Genomic DNA, 19,699 nt, shown 5'->3' on the forward strand with positions numbered 1-19,699 from the left:
GGAGAGAGAGAGAGGGGGATAGAGAGAGAGAGAGAGATGAGAGAGAGAGGAGGGGGTGGGTCGCAAGGTTTATTTCGAAGCTCGCTTGCCTGCTCGTAAGATTTTTTCAAAGGGGTTCGGTTTGCAACTCTGTTCGAGTGGCGGCTGTGAACGCTTGTTCTTTCCAAAGATCCTATAGCCGCTATGGGATCTTAGGTTATTTCTGCGCAATTTGAATAACGGGGAGGGTTGGAGGGGGCGGGCGGGCGGGCAAGGGGACACGGAGGCACACAGAGAGAGGCACAGAGGCAGGGGAGCTTCCTGCCTTTTGGAGCTGGGGTTTTAGATTTGCGGCGTTTATTGCGTGGCCGACCATGCTGGTGCGAGCGGAGCGAACGATCAAATGCAGCAGAGGGCCGGCCGATGGAGAGAGAGGGCAGTGAGAGAGCGGAGAGACAGAGAGAGGACAGAGGCATCGTTTGGAGACCCCTGGTATACAGAGTCACCGGTTTGGCACCATTTCCAATTCCAAGTTGTAGTAAGTGCAGAGGTCTTGATCTGACCATGAAGGTCTGTTTTCTGGGGGGAGTGTGAGGGCAGAGAGAGGGCAGAGAGAGAGAGAGGGCAGATAGAGAGAGATAGAGAGGGGAGAGACAGAGAGGGCAGAGACAGAGATAGGGCAAAGACAGAGAGACTGCTGGCAGGCGTGGGGCAGCTTCTTTTTGGCCCCGGTCACAGTCCCATCCCAAACCCCGGGTTTGGCCCATACTCCAGCTCCAGGCTCTGCTCCAGCCCAGGCAGCAGCCTCCCCACCAGGCGCTGGGCGGCGGACATGGACTCGAGGGAGGCCACGGGCGGGGATCGACCTGAGGACCCCGAGCGAGGGGGCGAGCGGGGGGGCGTCGAGCCGGGCTTGGCCCACAGCAGCAGCCTCCCCACCAGGCGCCGGACCCGAGCGAGGATGTGGAAGGGTGTGGACCCCGTGCAAGGCTGCGGCGGGCGGGCTTCTGCAGACCTTTCCCGATATTTTTGAGTTCCATGGGCTCGCATGCTCGGCGCTTCAGACCCAGAGTACGGGGAGGGGGGGGGAGAGAGGAGTGGGGGTGAAGGGGGGGAGAGGAAGGAGAGGATGGGGAAGTGAGGTAAAGTGGGGGGGGGGCAGGTGCAAAGATTATAGTATTCTCGTATCTTTGGGCAGGCGGGCGCGCTGGAGTCCAACAGCAGGAGCCGTGGCGCGAGCGTACTTGGAGGCATATTGGTCGGCATATTGTGACGTCAGCAGCTCGTTTTAGCGCACACACACACACACACGATAGATAGATAGATAGATAGATAGATAGATAGATAGATAGATAGATAGATAGATAGATAGATAGATAGATAGATAGATAGATAGATAGATAGATAGATAGATAGATAGATAGATAGATAGATAGATAGATAGATAGATAGATAGATAGATAGATAGATAGATAGAATATGATATATGATACATCATGCTACCTCCTAAATCTGATTTTGCTGCAAAGCTTTTGAGTTGCTTTTTCTTTTACAAAGCTCTTGTATGACACACAGTGGAAAAAAGATTACATTGCAATTTAAAATAAAATGAAATCATAAAGTTTGAGAAGCTATCTTGGTGTTTCCAAACTCAGAATTATGCTTGGTGTTCACAGCACAAGACAATAACATTTTGAAGATGATGGTTGGAGAATATCTCACCCCTTTCATTTCATGAAATGGATTTGCCAATAGAACTGGTAAAAAATTAAATTGAGTAAGAAGTGTAAAACATGACTTACCTAAAATAACAAATCCATCTACCTCTTTCTCAGATGTGCTTTTGTTAGATGATTCAGTGTTCTTTCGAATTCCAAAAAGATTCAGCATTTTGTTTTGCTGGCTGAAAGACAAATTAAACTATGAACTGAGGACATGCAGTTCTACATGAGTGTCCAAAGTCTAAACAGCACAGGTTTTCTCTACCCCCCTCACCAAGCTAGAACTGTCACAAATTTAGAGGAAATCACAATAACCTCAATATCTGTTTAGCAACACGGATCACTACAATCTGTTTGAAGATTCTTTTTTGCTCAGTTATACTGCAGCTGGATACATGTGCAGGAACCTACTGATTACAAAGTTCTGCTAGCAGTTCATCAGCACTCTCCTGTTAAGGAGATAGGCATTCTGCATTTGTGCATTTGTGCATTTAGAGATATTCCGAAAAACAAATTTGAGCAGTGGTTAATTAATCATTATATCCATCCATCCTTACAAGTATATTAATTCCTCACCCCCATCTCCATCTTAACCCCTAGTTTAGTTTATTATTGTCAGGTGTACCGAGGTACAGTGAAAAGCTTTTGTTACACACTAACTAGTCAGCGGAAAGACGATACATGATTACAATCAAGCCATTTGCAGTGTAGAGATATATGATGAGGGAATAATGTTAGTGCAAGGTAAAGCCAGTAAAGTCCAATCAAAAATAGTCCAAGGGTCACCAATGAAGTAGATAGTAGTTTAGAACTGTCCTCTAGTTGTGGTTGGATAATTCAGTTGCCTGTTAACAGCTGGGAAGAAACTGTCCCTGAATCTGCTGGTGTGCGATTTAATACTTTTATACTTTTTGCCCAATGTGAGAGGGGAGAAGAGGGAGTGGCGAGGGGGTGCAACTTGTCCTTGATTATGCTGTTGTCCTTGCCGAGGCATCATGAGGTATAAATGGAGTAAATGAAAAGGAGGTTGGTTTGTGTGATGGTCTGGGCTGCATCCTCAATTTGTTGCAATTTCTTGCGGTCTTGGATGGAGCTGTTCCCAAACCAAGCTGTGATGCATCCCCATAAGATGCATTCTATGGCGCATCTGTAGAAGGTGGTGACAGTTGGTGGGGACATGCTGAACTTCCTAAGCCTTCTAAGGAAGTAGGTGTTGGTCTGCTGTTCAATATTCAATAAAATGAATAAAAGGGGGAGAGAGCAGAGCAAGAGCAAGAGTGAGGGAATGAACCAATACAGAGTGCCTAAAGGACATTAAATCTGCACATTCCCCAATTCTTCATATTCCTAGCAAGATTAAAGCTTGGAAAAGATAACATCAGACATGCTGAGCAGTCAGCAACTACAATTGACAATAAAGTTACCTGATATTACCCAACTTCCATTTCCCAGACTTTGTCTCGCCCTGACCTCTTCACCAGCTTTCTACCGTTACCACAATCAGTCTGAAGAGTGCCAACCCAAAACGTCACCTATCCAGATCCTTCAGAGATGTTACCTGACCTGCTAAGTTACTTCAGCAATTTAGTTTTTGCACAAGTATTAAGGTTATTAGTTTGTCAACAACCATCAACCAGTTATGAAAGCCTGCCAATCTAGCACTAAAGTCTCATGCATGCTGGATTGTCAGGGCTATCGCTTAACTTTTTTCCCCTGTTGCCAGCCGGGCAACCTAGGCAGCTTTTTAGGTTACCAAATTACATTTTAGGTGGTCATTTAAGACGGCTTGCATGACACGTGCGATAATGTGCTCGGACGAAGTGCGTAGTTACCAGTCAAAATTATGGGCAATGAAGCATTCACATATTATCTCTGCTTCAAATAAAGTCACAAACTAAACATATTCACCAATCAAGACATGATATATACCACAATGACATGCAGCAAAATTACAATACAGTACAGGTACACAACCTTTTATCCGAAAGCCTTGGGACCAGACACTTCTCGGATTTCGGAATTTTTCGGATTTCGGAATGGAAGATTTTTTAGCGTAGATTAGGTAGTTAGCGCGGGCGGCTTGAAAAGTCTGGAGCGGCTGCCTCCTCCCCGGAGACCGGGGGAATCATTGTAAATCATTGCTTAAATGTTAGTCAGTTAGTTTGGAGGGATTTTATGTGATGGGGGGGGGGTGAAGGGGAAACTTTAATTCTTAGTCCCCTACCTGGTCGGAGAGGCGGGGAGCGGGCAATGCCTTACCGGGTCGCCGTGCAGTAAGCTCCGGAGCGCTGTAGCCGCCGACTCCCAACATCGCGGAGCTGGGGCTGCGGGCGTCCGGCCGCGGGCGGCGCCGGTTGGAGCTCCGACCCCGGCGAACTCTACCCCTGGCTGCGCGGCGCTCCAAATCTAGCGCGGCCCGCGGCCGGACGCCCGCAGCCCCAGCTCCGCGATGTGGGAGTCGGCGGCCACAGCGCTGGGATACCAGCGGGGAGCGGGCAATGCCTTACCGGGTCGCCGTGCGGTAAGCTCTGGAGCGCTGTGGCCGCCGACTCCCAACATCGCGGAGCTGGGGCTGCGGGCGTCCGGCCGCGGGCGGCGCTGGATTTGGAGCGTCGCGCAGCCAGGGGTAGAGTTGCCGGGGTCGGAGCTACAACCGGTACCGCCCGCAGCCCCAGCTCCGCGATGTTGGGAGTCGGCGGCCACAGCGCTCCGGAGCTTACTGCACGGCGACCCGGTAAGGCATTGCCCGCTCCCCGCCTCTCCGACCAGGTAGGGGACCAAGAATTAAAGTTTCCCCCTTCACCCCCCCTTCACATAAAAGCCCTCCAAACGAACTGACTAACATTTAAGCAATGATTTACAGATGTTTAAGTGTCTCCCCGGTCTCCGGGGAGGAGGCAGCCGCGACAGTAGTACAGACCTGGGTTGACCGTGGGTCGTTTCGGGTCAAGTTTGGCGCCAAACGCGAGCTTTGGTGTGCAGACGACATCCTGGAAAAAATGTCCGTTTTTTGGAGCTTTTCGGTTTCCGGAACTCCGGATAAAAGGTTGTGCACCTGTATCTCATCTCTTTTTACACATTGCAATGAATGCAATTTCTATTATTTCTTTCCACTTCCAAACAAAATTCTGGTTGGATTATTCAGCGTATGATCAACCTCGGTGAGATCAAGTGCAGGCTTGGCAATCGCTTCGCACAACACCTACACTCAGTTCGCAATAACCAACCTGATCTCACAGTGGCTCAGCACTTCAACTGCCCCTCCCATTCCGAATCCGACCTTTCTGTCCTGGGCCTCCTCTATGGCCAGAGTGATGCCCGCAAATTGGAGGAACGGCACCTCATATTTCACTTGGGTAGTTTACACCCCAGCGGTATGAACATTGACTTATTCAATTTCAGGTAAGTAAGTTTATTGGCCAAGTATTCATACAAGGAATTTGCCTTGGTGCTCCCCCCACAAGTAACATGACATACAGTGACAGTTACGAATGACTCAAAAAACACTAAACATTAATAATAATAAAACATTAATGATAAAACACCATTGATCAAGCATGTGAACCAACAAAATACCAGATCAAAGGGAGGCTACAGATTTTTGGCTGTTGAATAGAGCAACATCTCGTGGATAAAAACTGCTTTTATGTCTGGCTGTGGCAGCTTTGACAATCCGGATTCGCCTTCCAGAGGGAAGTGATTCAAAGAGTTTGTGGCCAGGGTGAGAGGGGTCAGAGATGATCTTGCCCGCTTGCTTCCTGGCCCTTGCAGTGTACAGTTCATCAATGAAGGGAAGATTGCAGCCAATAACCTTCTCTGCTGATCGGTCGATTCGCTGCAGCCTCCAGGTGTCGTGCTTGGTGGTTGAGCCAAACCAGACCATGATGGAGAAGGTGAGAACAGACTCTACGATGGCCGTGTAGAATTGGACCATCATTGCCTGTGGCAGATTGTGCTTCCTTAGCTGCCGTAGGAAGTACATTCTCTGTTGTGCCTTTTTGACTGTGGAGTCGATGGTAGCCCCCCACTTAAGGTCCTTGGAGATGATGGTTCCCAGGAACTTAAAATGCTCCACAGATGTGACTGTGGTGTTGTTGATGCTTAGTGGGGTGAGGGGAGGGGGAGCTCTCCTAAAGTCTACAATCAATTCCACTGGCTTAAGAGCATTGAGCTCTAGGTTGTTGCGACAGCACCAGGACGCCAGCTGTGACACTTCCTGTCTGTAGGCAGATTCCTCCCCATCCTGGATTTGTCCAATCAGGGTTGTGTCGTCCGCAAACTTGAGAAGCTTGACAGAGGTGTCTGTGGAGGTGCAGTCGTTGGTGTAGAGAGAGGAGAGGAGAGAGTATGCAGCCTTGCGGTGCTCCTATGCTGAGCGTTTGCGGGTCCGGATGTGCTTTCCCAGCCTCACATGCTGCTTCCTGTCTGTCAGGAAGCTGGTGATCCACCAACAGAGGGGTTCAGGCACGGTCAACTCGGAAAGTTTGGAGTGTAGTAGCTCTGGTACAATGGTGTTGAATGCAGAGCTAAAATCAACAAAAAAATCCTTGCATAGGTCCCCTGGCGGTCTGTAGGATGAAGTGCAGGCTCAGGTTGACTGCATCATCCACAGATCTATTGGCCCGATATGCAAACTGCAGAGGGTCCAGCAGGGAGTTTGTGATATTTTTCAGCTTGGCCAGCACAAGCCTTTCAAGTGTCTTTATGACTACAGAGGTCAGTGCAACAGGCCTGTAGTCATTAAGACAAGTAATCCTTGGCTTTTTGGGTACAGGGACAATAGTGGAGACTTTGAAGCAGGCAGGGACAGGACGTGTTTGCAGGGACTGTTTAAAAATGTCTGTATAGACCGGTGCCAGCTGTTTGGCACAGAGCTTAAGAGTAGAGGGGGAAACATTGTCAGGTCCTGGAGATTTCCGTCTTTTTTGTCCTCTGAAAAACCTCTCCACTGTGGAATTCTCTGCCTCAGAGGGCGGTGGAGGCAGGTTCTCTGGATGCTTTCAAGAGAGAGCTAGATAGGGTTCTTAAAAATAGTGGAGTCAGGGGATATGGGGAGAAGGCAGGAACGGGGTACTGATTGGGGATGATCAGCCATGATCACATTGAATGGTAGTGCTGGTTCGAAGGGCCAAATGGCCTACTCCTGCACCTATTGGCTATTGTCACCTCCTCTTTTTTTATTGTTGATATTGGATAAGTGATGTTGTGCAGCACAGAGGGTGTGGGTGATTGGGTGTGAGGTGATGATTGGAGGGGGGTGGGTGTAGAAGGGCCCAGTCTTTGCAGACTGAGGTCAGGCTGTGAAGTGTTGGCTGGGGTGGGAAACTGTTGTCATTTCATACTGGAGTCTTGCCTTAAGTAGGTGTGAAGTGGTGAATGGGAAGGAGAGGGTGCAGGGTCCATTCTTTATAGTCTGGGGTCTGGCTGTGTTGGTTGGGGAGGGGGTACCAGGGTTACGTTTCTGATTTTCAAACCTGCAGTAAAATTCATTCAGGTCGTTGGTCAACTGACGATTGTCCAGAGCGGGGGGCTTTCCTCTTGTAGCTGGTAATTTCTTGCAAGCCCTTCCAAACTGAAGAAGAGTCACTAGCTGAGAACTTGCTCCTGAACTTCTCAGAGTACCTTTCCTTGGCAGCTCTGATTCCTCTTCTCAGCTTGTACTTGGCCTGCCTGTAGAGGTCTGGATCCCCGCTCCTGTAGGCCTCCTCTTTAGACCGTCGGAGCTGTGTGAGTTCTGCAGTGAACCAGGGCTTGTTGTTGTTGAACCATGTCCGGGTCTTAATTGGAATGCAACTGTCCTCGCAAAAGCTAACATATGATGATAGTGTCCGTATACTCATCGAGGCTTATGGTTGCTTCCCTGAACACATTCCAATCCGTGCAGTCAAAGCAGGATTGTAGGTTCTCAATGCCCTCACTTGTCCATCTTTCCGTTGTTCTGACCACAGGCTTAGCAGCTTTTAGCTTCTGCCTGTAGGTCGGCATAAGGTGAACTAGACAATGATCAGAGAGACCCAGACCCGCCCGGGGAACAGAGCGATATGCGTTTTTAATTGCTGTATAACAGTGATCGAGTGTTCTCTCCCCTCTGGTGGGGCAGGTAACATGAAGTCTGTATTTTGGAACGTCACGGCTGAGGTAAGCTTCGTTAAAGTCCCCCAAAACAATGACCATTGAGTCACTCTCTACCCTCATTACCTGGTCAGCGAGTTGCGTTTGCGCCTCACGTATGCAGGCTTGGGGGGGGGGAGGGGAATGTAAACGCCAGCGAGAATAAAGGAGTTAAATGTCCTCGGAGAGTAGAAGGGTTTGCAGTTTATAAAGAGGGATTCTAGGTTGGGTGAGCAGAAATTTGACAGTAATGTGATGTCGCTGCACCAGTCCTGGTTGGTATAGAAGCATATTCCACCACCTCTCGATTTCCCCGCTGCCTCCACTTCGCGATCCGTTCTGTGAAGTTGGAAGCCAGCCAGTTGCAGCGCGCTGTCCGGGGTCGACTCACACAGCCAGGTCTCGGTGAAACACAGGGCAGCGGCTCGAGAGAAGTCCTTGTTTGTCCGATGCAGGAGTTGCAGTTCGTCCACTTTGTTCTTGAGAGAACGTATGTTCTTTGTAGGGTTTTCACAGACGACACAAACGAACAAACACATACAAAACAGCAAGGAGCAGTACACCGTGGCCGCATTGTCCGCGCCAGCAGCAAGTAGTCCTTGCTTTCTCCCTCCTTCCCCTCCCATTCCCAGATCTCCCACAGCCTACTGTCTCCGCCTCTTCCTTTCTTTTTCCTGACCCCCCCCCCCCCCGACATCAGTCTGAAGAAGGGTCTCGACCTGAAACATCGCCTATTCCTTCGCTACATAGATGCTACCATCTCCTCCCCTGTCGGCTTTCCGCAGAGACCGCTCCCTCCGTAACTCCCTGGTCATTTAGTTCCTTCCCACCCAAACCACCCCCTCTCCTGGCACTTTCCCTTGCAACCGCAGGAAATGCTACACTTGTCGCTTTACCTCCCCCCTTGACTCCATTCAAGGACCCAAGCCGTCTTTCCAGGTGCGGCAGAGGGTCCCCTGCACCTCCTCCAACCTCATCTATTGCATCCGCTGCTTTAGGTGTCAGCTGCTCTACATCGGTGAGACCAAGCGTAGGCTTGGCGATCGTTTTGCCCAACACCTCCGCTCGGTTCGCAATAACCAACCTGATATCCCGGTGGCTCAACACTTCAACTCCCCCTCCCATTCCGTATCCGACCTTTCTGTCCTGGGCCTCCTCCATGGCCAGAGTAAGGCCCACCGTAAATTGGAGGAGCAGCACCTCATATTTTGCTCGGGCAGTTTACACCACAGCGGTATGAAAATTGACTTCTCCAATTTCAGGTAGTCAATGCTTTCTCCTCCGCTTCCCAGCTCTCCCTCAGCCCACTGTCTCCACTTCTCTTTCTTTCTTCTTCCCACCCGCCCGCCCGCACCGTCACATCAGTCTGAAGAAGAGTCTCAACCCGAAACGTCGCCTATTTCCTTCGCTCCATAGTTGCTGCCTCAGCAGCTGAGTTTCTCCAGCATTTTTGTCTACCCATTCACACAAGTTCTGTTATCCCACTTTCCTCACCCACTCCCTGCACATTAGGGGCAATTTTACAGAGACAAGTTAACCTACAAAGCCAATGCGTCTCTGGAATGTGGGAGGAAACCAACATGCTTGCAGGGAGAATGTGCCAGAGACAGTGCCAGAGGACAGGATCGAACACAGATCTCTGGCGTGTGAAGCAGCAAGTCCACCAGCTGTGCCACTATATTTTATTTTCCAACACACAAAAACGTTCATAACTTTGGTTACCAAAAAAAAGGAAACTATCCATTTTCAGTCTTAAATTGCTAAGTGACGCTATGTCTCCCTTTACAGCTACTGTATGTTGTAATTCAGTTCAAGACTATGGGGCAGTACATTGGCCATAAAATTGCTGCCTAAAATTCCAGAGACCCGGAATTGATCTGAATATGGGTGCTGTCTGTATGGAGTTTGCTCCTTTTCCCTTTGATCGCATGGGTTTTCTCCGGGTGCTCTTGTTTCCTTCCACATTCCAAATGTGTGCAGGAACCTTTTACAGACCCAACCCAAAACATAATATTTTCCTTTTGTCCAGAGATTCTGTCTGACCTGTTGAGTTACTCCAGCTTTTTGTGTCTATCTTCAGTTTAAACCAGCATCTGCAGTTCCTTCCTACACACACAATACTATACGATAGAACTTTATTAATCCCAGGAGGGAAATTGTGTATGTGTGTGTGTGGTTGTTATATATTCATATATAAATATACACTGTTTTGTTTTTTCATTTATAACATTGTTTACAGAGTACTATGTTTACATATTCTGTTGTGCTGCTCAAGTAAGGATTTCATTGTCCTAACTGGGACGTGAGAGAATAAAACACTCTTGACTCTTGACGTACGTCGCTAATGTGTGGAATAGAACTAGTGTACGGGTGATCGGTGGTCGGCGTGGACTCGGTGGGCCGAAGGGCCTGTTTCCACCCTGTATCTTTAAATTAAACTAAAAACACTAAAACCAGAGGAAATCTAAAGAAGGGTCTCTACCCGAAACATCACCCAATTTCTTCTATCCAGAGATGCTAGCTGCTCCATGGAATTCCCCCGCACAATTAAAGCATGGAATAGTCTTCACCCTACTATAGGTACCCAACCAGACGCAATTAAATTTAAGGTCTTTTTTTCCCCAAGAACCCTTTTTTGTTTAAGTCCAAGTCAAGAGTCAAGAGAGTTTTATTGTCATGTGTCCTAAATAGGACAATGAAATTCTTGCTTGCAGCAGCACAACAGAATATGTAAACATAATACAGAACAAGAGATAAAAATTCAGTGTATCTATATACCATAGACCATATATATATATACGCAATAAATAAACAGATAAAATGCAATAGGCTGTTATTTTTCAGAGTTTGGAGTTTGGTGGTGATGGGTCCACTCCTGTTTAAATTCCATTTCGAATATTTTTGGAGAACCAGCAAACCGAGGGAGAAAGTGGCTGACGCCGACCAGTTGCAGTGGCAGTGCGCATGTGCAAGGCGGCACATGCGCACAACCATGGCCGATGATGTGCTGGCCAAAGATCCTCGCTATAGAATCTTTGGTGCTGGCCGTGGTTTTGCGCATGTGGAGGGGGAGGATGTGCTGGCCGTGGCAGTGCGCATGTGGAGGGGGAGGATGTGCAGGCAGTACGCATGTGGAGGGGGAGGATGTGAAGGCCGTGGCAGTGCGCATGTGTAAGTCGGCCTGCCGTGCCGGCGGATGAGGAGCGAGCGGAGAGTGGATAGCGGGGACACGGATACGGGTGGCGGGCGGAGACGGAAAGTGACACAGAGAGAGAGAGAGAGATAGAGAGGGGTGCCGCTCAGAATTAAACGATAGGTGTCCCGGGTGCTTGCCAAGCCGGGCAAAATGGCATGGCTTTTAGGTTGCTCGGCGGGACTGAAGGTCGCAATTGGCAACCGCTAATTTCGAGCCCTGAATTTGTTTTTACTGTAATTCCCACCGAGTAGATTGATTAAAATTAAGTCTGCAATAAAGTTACCTGTTTGCACAACAGGCTACCAGTGGTACAGAGGTAGACTTGGAGGAGTACACATCCAATGTGCTCTCCTACATCAACTGCTGTGTGGTGTTTGTCACAGTGGACAAGAAAATTAAGATGTTCCCAAACCGGAAACCATGGATGAACAAGGAGGTACAGAATCTGCTAAGGGCATGCAACAATGCCTTTAAATCCAGTGACACTTCAGCATACAGTGCTGCCAGGTCAAACCTGAACAAAGGTATAAAAAGGTCCGAACACATCCACAGGCAAAGGGTGGAAGACCACTTCAATACCACGGACACCAGAAGCATGTGGCAGGGTGTCAGGGACATCACTGCAGGCCCGTACGAAGCTTTCCAAAAAGGGGAGTGGCATGACAGGATTACAAAAATTTTTATGTGAAATAGTGTGCGCGCTGCGCACATCATGAGCGCTAAGTGTGAAGTCCCTCGATGCCAGGGTCCTGGAAGCTCTGTAGTTTTAGATGCTCTCTGATGCATTCTGAGCCTTATTTTGGAGCAATTTTGCACCAAATCTATGACCAATATTTCAGAAATTAACAGGAATCTGAGGTAGCTTTTTCACACAAAGGGTGCTGCGTGTATGGAACAAGCTGCCAGAGGAGGTAGTTAAGGCTGGGACTATCCTAATGTTTAAGAGACATTTGGACACGTACATGGATAGGACAGATTTAGATGGATATGGGCCAAACGCGTGTGAGTGGGACTAGTTTAGATGGGACATGTTGGTCGGTGTGGGCAAGTTGGGCTGAAGGGCCTGTTTCCACACTGCATCATTCTATGACTAAAAAGTTAAGAAGAAAATTGCATGTAGATAAGTAGAGCAGATTTGAAAGAGGAGTGAAATGTAAAGGCAGAGAGAGGTTTATAGGTGGAAAGGAACATAGGAAAGGAGGGGGGAGAGTGGGTTTGGGCAGATGGGTGAAGGGAAAATAGACACAAAGTGCTGGAGTAACTCAGTGGGTCAGGCAGCATCTGCGGAGAATATGAATAGGCGACGTTTCAGAGTGCTGGAGTAACTCAGCGGGTCAGGCAGCATCTCTGGAGAACATGGATAGATGACATGTCACAGAGTGCTGGAGTAACTCAGTGTGTCAGGCAGCATCTCTGGAGAAATGGTATAGATTATATTTTGGGTCAAGGCCGTTCTTCAGTAATATTCATGATGTGGCATGCATAGACATTCCTGAATGTTGCCCAAACAATCGTGAGCTACTGTGTTACTGAGCTTGCCCTCTCCTATAATGTCTCTGCTGCCTTGGGTGATGCAGGACAGGACACAAGCTTTGGGACATGGTGTGAAGCTGTTGCAGTCTGTCCCAGCCTGGTAAAAATCTGGATGGAGTGGATGTGGAGAGGATGTTTCCACTAGTGGGCGAGTCTCGGACCAGTGGCCACAGCCTCGGAATTAAAAGACATTCCTTTAGGAAGGAGATGAGCAGGAATTTCTTAAGTCAGAGGGTGGCGAACTGTGGAATTCATTGCCACAGACAGCTGTGGAGGTCAAGTCAATAGACATTTTTCAGGAGGAGATTGATAGATTCTTGATTGATACGGGTGTCAGAGGTAATGGGGAGAAGGCAGGAGAACGTGTTTGAGAGGGAAAGATAGATAGAGCCATAGTGTGATACAGTGTGGAAACAGACCCTTCGGCCCAGCATGTCCCATCTGCACTAGTCCCACCTGCCCACGTTTGATCCATATCCCTCCGAACCTGTCCTATCCATGTACATGACTAACTGTTTCTTAAATGTTGCGATAGTCCCCGCCTCAACAACCTCCTCTGGCAGCTTGTTCCATACACCTACCACCCCTTGTGTGAAAAACATACCCCTCAGATTCCTATTAAATCTTTTGCCGTTCACCTTAAACTTATGTCCTCTGCACCTCGATTCACCTACTCTGGGCAAAAGACTCAACCATATCCATTCAAATCATGATTTCATACACCTCTATTAGATCATCCCTCATCCTCCTGTGCTCCATGAAATAGAGTCCCAGGCTACTCAACCTCTCCCTATAGCTCTGGCCCTCTAGTGCTGGCAACATCCTCGTTAATCCTCACTGTACCCTTTCCAGTTTGATGACATCTTTCCAATAACATGGTGCCCAGAACTGAATACAATACTCTGAATGCGGCCTCACCACCTTCTTATACAACTGCAACATGACCTCCCAACCTCTATACTCAGCCTGACCCGCTGTGTTACTCCAGCGCTCTGTGAAACGTCACAGAACAGGGCAAGATTAGCAAGTTTGCTGATGATACAGATGTGAGTGGTTTTGCATATAGTGAAGATGGTTGTGAAAGATTGCAGCAGGATCTGGATCAACTAGCCAGGTGGGCAGAGGAATGGTTGCATGGTTCCTTGAAGGTCGTGTCGCAGGTATATCAGGTGGTCAAAACGTATTTTGGCACTTTGGTCTTCATCAGTCAGAGTATTGAGTATAGAAGTTGTGAGGTCATGTTGCAGTTGTATAAGACGTTGGTGAGACCGCATTTAGAATATTGTGTTCAGTTCTGGGCACCATGTTATAGGAAAGATGTCAAATTGAAAAGAGTACAGAGATCCCCATCCTGGATCAGTCCAATCAGGATTGTGTCGTCCGCAAACTTGAGAAGCTTGACAGAGGTGTCTGTGGAGGTGCAGTCATTGGTGTGGCGAGAGTAGAGGAGATGGGAGAGTACGCATCTTGCGGTGCTCCTATGCTGAGCGTTTGCGGGTCCGAGATATGCTTTCCCATCTCACATGCTACTTCCTGTCAGTCAGAAAGCTGGTGATCCACCGACAGAGGGGTTCAGGCACAGTCAACTCAGAAAGTTTGGATCGTAGTAGCTATGGCACAATGGTTTTGAATGCAGAGCTAAAATCAACAAACAAAATCCTCGCATAGGTCCCCTGGCGGTCTAGGTGCTGGAGGATGAAGTGTAAACCCAGATTGACTGCATCATCCACAGATCTATTGGCCCAATATGCAAAATGCAGAGGGTCCAGCAGAGGGATTGTGATATTTTTCAGCTTGGCCAGCACAAGCCTTTCAACGGTCTCCATGACTACAGAGGTCAGTGCGACAAGCCTGTAGTCATTAAGACCAGTAATCCTCACCTTTTTGGGTACAGGGACAATAGTGGAGACTTTGAAGCAGGCAGGGACAGTGCATCTTTGCAGGTACTAGTTAAAAATGAGTAATTGGGTGTGAAGTGTTGGTTGGGGTGGGAAAGGGTCCACTCTTTTCATACTGGAGTCTTGCCTTAAGTAGGTGTGAAGTGGTGAATGGGAAGGAGAGGGTGCAGGGTCCATTCTTTGCAGGCTGTGTTTGTTGGCTAGGGGGTACCAGGGTTACGGTTCTGATTTTCAAACCTGCAGTAAAACTCATTCAGGTGGTTCGTCAGCTGACGATTGTCCAAAGAGCTTTCCTCTTATAGCTGGTGATTTCTTGCATGCCCTTCCAAACTGAAGAAGAGTCACTAGCTGAGAACTTGCTCCTCAACTTCTCAGTACCTTTCCTTGGCAGCTCCGATTCCTCTTCTCAGCTCTTTTTCGATTAGGCTATCTTTTAACTCTTTAACAATTAGGCTAGTGGCTTGAAGCATATTTGCCCCCCCCCCCCCATATGGAGGAGAAAATATAATAGCTCTAAAACCTGCCTTAATTTTGCAATCTCACTAAAGATAATCCCCCTTTCCCTCTCCCAACTCTCTCTCCCCTCCCTCTCTCCCCCTCCCACATCCTCCCCCTCTATCTGGCGGGGGGGGGGGACGAAGATGAAGGTGGCGTGGGCCCAGCGGGGGTGGCGTGGGGGTCAGCGGGGGTGGCTTGGTCCCAGCGGGGGTGGCTTGGGCCCAGCGGGGGAGCTTGGGCCCAGCGGGGGTGGCTTGGGCCCAGCGGGGGTGGCTTGAGCCCAGCGGGGGTGGCGTGGGCCCAGCGGGGGTGGCGTGGGCCCAGCGCGGGTGGCGTGGGCCCAGCGGGAGTCAGCGGGGGTGGCGTAGGCCCAGCAGGGGTGGCGTTGGGGGAAGATGGCTTGGGCCCCGGCGGCGGGGGGAGGTGAGGGGAGCGGGCCCCGCCGCAGTGTCTGGTGTTGGGGTTACAGCCGCTGGGTTCAGATTCAACCACTCCCGCCTGGCGACGGGAGGACAGTCTCCTGGTCGCCAGGCAAGCCGTTGGTGAGGCTGCGACGCCGCGGATCGAGATGCTGGACCGGGCGGGCAGACACCACACCCCCCCCCCCCCCGGGCCCGGAGAAATGGGCACTCCCTTTTCCCGCGGGCCGGTCACACCCAACGCACCCCCCCTTTGGACGGCCATGCACTGACTACAAGAGCAGCCCCGCCTGCCCCAACAGTGACATCACACTGGCCAACGAGCTTAACACCTTCTTTGCCCGCTTCGAAACTGGCAACACCACCAGGAGTGGAATAACCCCGGCCATGGCGGAGGGACAGGTCTTAACATTGAGCACACAGGATGTACAGTGCGCGCTGCGAAGGGTTAATCCACACAAGGCTGCAGGCCCGGACGGAATCCAAGGAAGGGTACTTAGGGACTGTGCTGTACAGCTGGCTGAGGTATTCACCAGGATCTTTAACCTGTCTCTATCTCTGCCAATGGTCCCCAAGTGCCTTAAATCAGCTACCATAGTGCCGTTGCCGAAAAAGACAAAAATCACCAACCTGAACGACTACCGTCCGATTGCCTTAACACCTACAACCATGAAGTGCTTTGAAAGGCTGGTCCTCTCCCACATCAAATCCAGCATCCCTGCCTCACTGGACTCACATCAATTTGCATACAGGGCAAATAGATCCAGAGGATGCCATCTCTCTGGCTCTTCACACTGTCCTGACTCACCTGGAAAGGCAGGGCACGTACGTGAGGATACTTTTCATAGCTCTGCCTTCAACACGGTCATCCCCACCAAGCTCACCACCAAACTCCACCAGCTAGGCCTCAGTTCGTCGATATGCGACTGGATCCTGAATTTCCTGACGGAGCGACCGCAGGCAGTGAGACTGGGCCTGCACCTGCCCTCCACTATCACCCTGAGCACCGACACACCACAGGGCTGTGTACTGAGCCCCATGCTCTACTCCCTCTTCTCACACGACTGTGTTCCTGCATACGAGACCAACACCATTGACAAGTTTGCAGACGGCACAATGGTGATCGGACTGATCACCAACCGTGGTGAAACACACTACAGAGCGGAGGTGCAGAACCTGGCGGACTGGTGCTCAGATATCAACCTGTCCCTAAAGACCAAGAAGCTGATTATCAACTTCAGAAGGACACATAATGGAGAATATGCTCCAATCTTTATCAACAGGGACAGTGTGGAGAGAAGGTTTCTGGGCACACACATTTCAGAGGACCTCACATGGTCCACCAACACCGCTGCTCTGGTCAAGAAGGCACAGCAACGACTGTTCTTCCTGAGAACACTGAAAAAGACTGGTCTGCCCCAACAGCTGCTGACAACCTTCTACCGCTGCACCACAGAAAGCATCCTAACATATGGCATCTCTGTGTGATATCTCAGTTGCACGGAGGCGGAGAGGAGAGCTTTTCAGCGGGTCATCCACAGAGCGCAGAAGATAATTGGGACACAGCTACCAGCCTTGGAGGGCATCTACAATACACGGTGCCTCAGGAAGGCCATCAGCATTCACAAAGACTCCTCACACCCTTGCAATAGTCTGTTCGAACTTCTATCATCCGGCAGACGTTACAAGGTCTTCTACGCCCGCACCTCCAGACTTAGGAACAGCTTCATCCACAGAGCTATAGCTGCTCTGAACCGGCCCTGCTGAGTGCCCCCCCCCTCCCCCCCCCCCCCTCCCATGAGCTCTCCCTTGGATGGTCACGTTGCACATCGACCCGGCACAGACCTATTTGCACTTTATACTGTTTTAACTGTTTTTTAAAAAATCTTGTTTCTCTGGGTGTCTACATTTTTAGCTAATTATTACATCGGATGGAAGCTGCATACCATGTCTCGTTGTACCTCTGTGCAATGACAATAAAATATATTATTAGTATTATTAAGTTAAGAAGGAAAACAAAAAATACCTACTCAACTTATCTCAGAGTAATTTTTAACATTGACTGAAAAAGCTGAAACCAAAATAAGTGGATCGATGTGTGCTTCAGATTTAAATTTTAAATCACATTATTTTGGGGTTATAATTACATAATAACGAATCCACTGGCAGCACGCTGCTTCAAGTTGCCCATTACAAACCAATCAGATTTTGCACACATATCAACAGATACTTACTTCATTGCCTTCTCACTAAACTACCAAATCACAACTGTGATTTTTTTTTAAAGATGCTGGAAGAACTCAGCACTTCAGCCACCATCTGTGGAGGGAGCCTGGCTTGCTGAGTTCCTCCAGCACTTTGATTTTCATTTTTGCTCAAGATTCCAGCAACTGCAGTCTTGTGTCCCCAACTTTGGTTTGACAGTTTGCCCATCATTCTTTCAATACTGGATGAGTAAAAGCTTCTTTGTAATACATATTGAAATAAAAGAACAGCTGATGGTGGAATGGAGGTTGGGGGCTGATCAGTTTCAGCAGTGAGAACATTCGACTACATCACCATACCACCTATAATTCATTTTGACTTGACAAATCCGATGCTCTCCTGTGCATTCCTTTAGTTTTCAGTTGAATTTGAGCTCAACGAAATTCTGCAGACAGCATCCTAACTCACATCAACTCCTGTTCATTCACCATGACCGTGCTCTCTGAAGTGTAGGTTTTTTCTGGAATCCCTTCTCAAAAACTGTTCGCAACCCAAACAGTTCACATCAAAAATGAAGCAGCCTGGCAATATATTTAATTAAAAACATCGGCCAATGAAGGGCAACATTTAGTTAAACCAGGGCTTTCACATCAATCATGCAGAAATTGTCACAAAACAAATACCCACATAGCAGCCCCGCAGCAAATCTCAGGTAGACAAAATGCTGGAGAAACTCAGCGGGTGAGGCAGCATCTCTGGAGCGAAGAAATAGGTGACGTTTCGGGTCGAGACCCTTCTTCAGACTGATGTGGGGGTGGGGGTGGGAAGAAGAATGGAAGTGGAGACAGTAGGCTGTGGGAGAGCTGGGAAGGGGAGGGGAAGGAGGGAGAAAGCATGGACTACCTGAAATTGGAGAAGTCAATATTCATACCACTGGGGTGTAAACTACCCAAGCGAAATATGAGGTGCTGCTCCTCCAATTTGCGGTGGGACTCACTCTGGCCATGTAGGAGGCCCAGGACAGAAAGGTCAGATTCGGAATGGGAGGGGGAGTTGAAGTGCTGAGCCACCGGGAGATCAGGTTGGTTAATGCGAGCTGAGGTGTTGGGCGAAGCAATCGGCCAGCCTGCGCTTGGTCTCAACGATGTAGAGCAGTTGACACCGAGAACAGCGGTTGCAATAGATGAGGTTGGAGGAGGTGCAGGTGAACCTCTGCCTCACCTGGAAAGACTGCTTGGGTCCTTAGATGGAGTCGAGGGGGAAGAGAAAGTAACAAGTGTAGCATTTCCTAGCACTGGCCAGTGAATTTCACTACACCAATTGGTGTATGTGACAATAAATGAACTTATGAACTTATGATTTCCTGCAGTTGCAAGGGAAAGTACCAGGGGAGAGGGGGGTTTGTGTGGGAAGGGACGAATTGACCAGGGAGTATACACAATGATAAGCAACAGCCTAACATTTCCTCTCTAGAGATGATTAATCGTTGTCTCCGTTTTCTCTTTTATGAAACAATTGGCCTAATTAGTGAAAATCAATATCCTCTGAATTATTAATACAATTACAAATCTACATTTAGTTTAGTTTAGAGATACAGAACAGAAACAGGCCCTTCCGTCCACGCCGACCTACGATCATCCTGTGCACTAGCACTATCTTACACACCACGGACATTTATGCAATTGTACAAAGCCAATTAACCTTCAAACGTTTAAGTCTGGGTGAAAACCGGAGATCCCAGAGAAAACCCACGCAGTCACATGGAGAACTTACAAAGTTTGTACAGACAAGCACCCGTAGACATTATCAAACCCAGGTGTCTGGCGCTGTAATGCAGCAACTCTACTACTCTCCCATCAACTCACAAACCAACCATTCAGTCCAATATAAAATTAAGATAAATGATGATACATGTCACTCTTTAACAGATTTACTTACAAAATATTGTTGTTTGTCGCAAAATCAGCGATTAAATAATTAATTATGTTGTACTTAAAGAAATATATTTTGTACGTCGCCAATTAAGCATCAGATCATGTACTGTGACAATTTTATTCCGACATTATGCAAATATTTACAGAAGCAAAATAGGCCAAACGCAAATAGGAGGAACAGCACCTAATATTTTGCTTGGGCAGC

The 19,699-nt window shown here is 48.7% G+C and overlaps 1 protein-coding gene across 1 annotated transcript in view; it reads right to left on the reverse strand.

Moving 5' to 3' along the window:
- umad1 (UBAP1-MVB12-associated (UMA) domain containing 1) overlaps positions 1-19,699 on the reverse strand; it is a 75,360-nt gene that overhangs the window by 45,757 nt on the left and 9,904 nt on the right. The window contains exon 2 of the mRNA XM_033045839.1: positions 1,782-1,882. Coding sequence (XP_032901730.1) covers positions 1,782-1,869 — 88 coding nt within the window. The 5' untranslated portion in view covers positions 1,870-1,882. The remainder of the gene's footprint in view (positions 1-1,781; positions 1,883-19,699) is intronic.

The sequence above is a fragment of the Amblyraja radiata genome, chromosome 2 (assembly GCF_010909765.2).
Source record: "Amblyraja radiata isolate CabotCenter1 chromosome 2, sAmbRad1.1.pri, whole genome shotgun sequence".
Lineage (NCBI taxonomy): Eukaryota > Metazoa > Chordata > Chondrichthyes > Rajiformes > Rajidae > Amblyraja > Amblyraja radiata.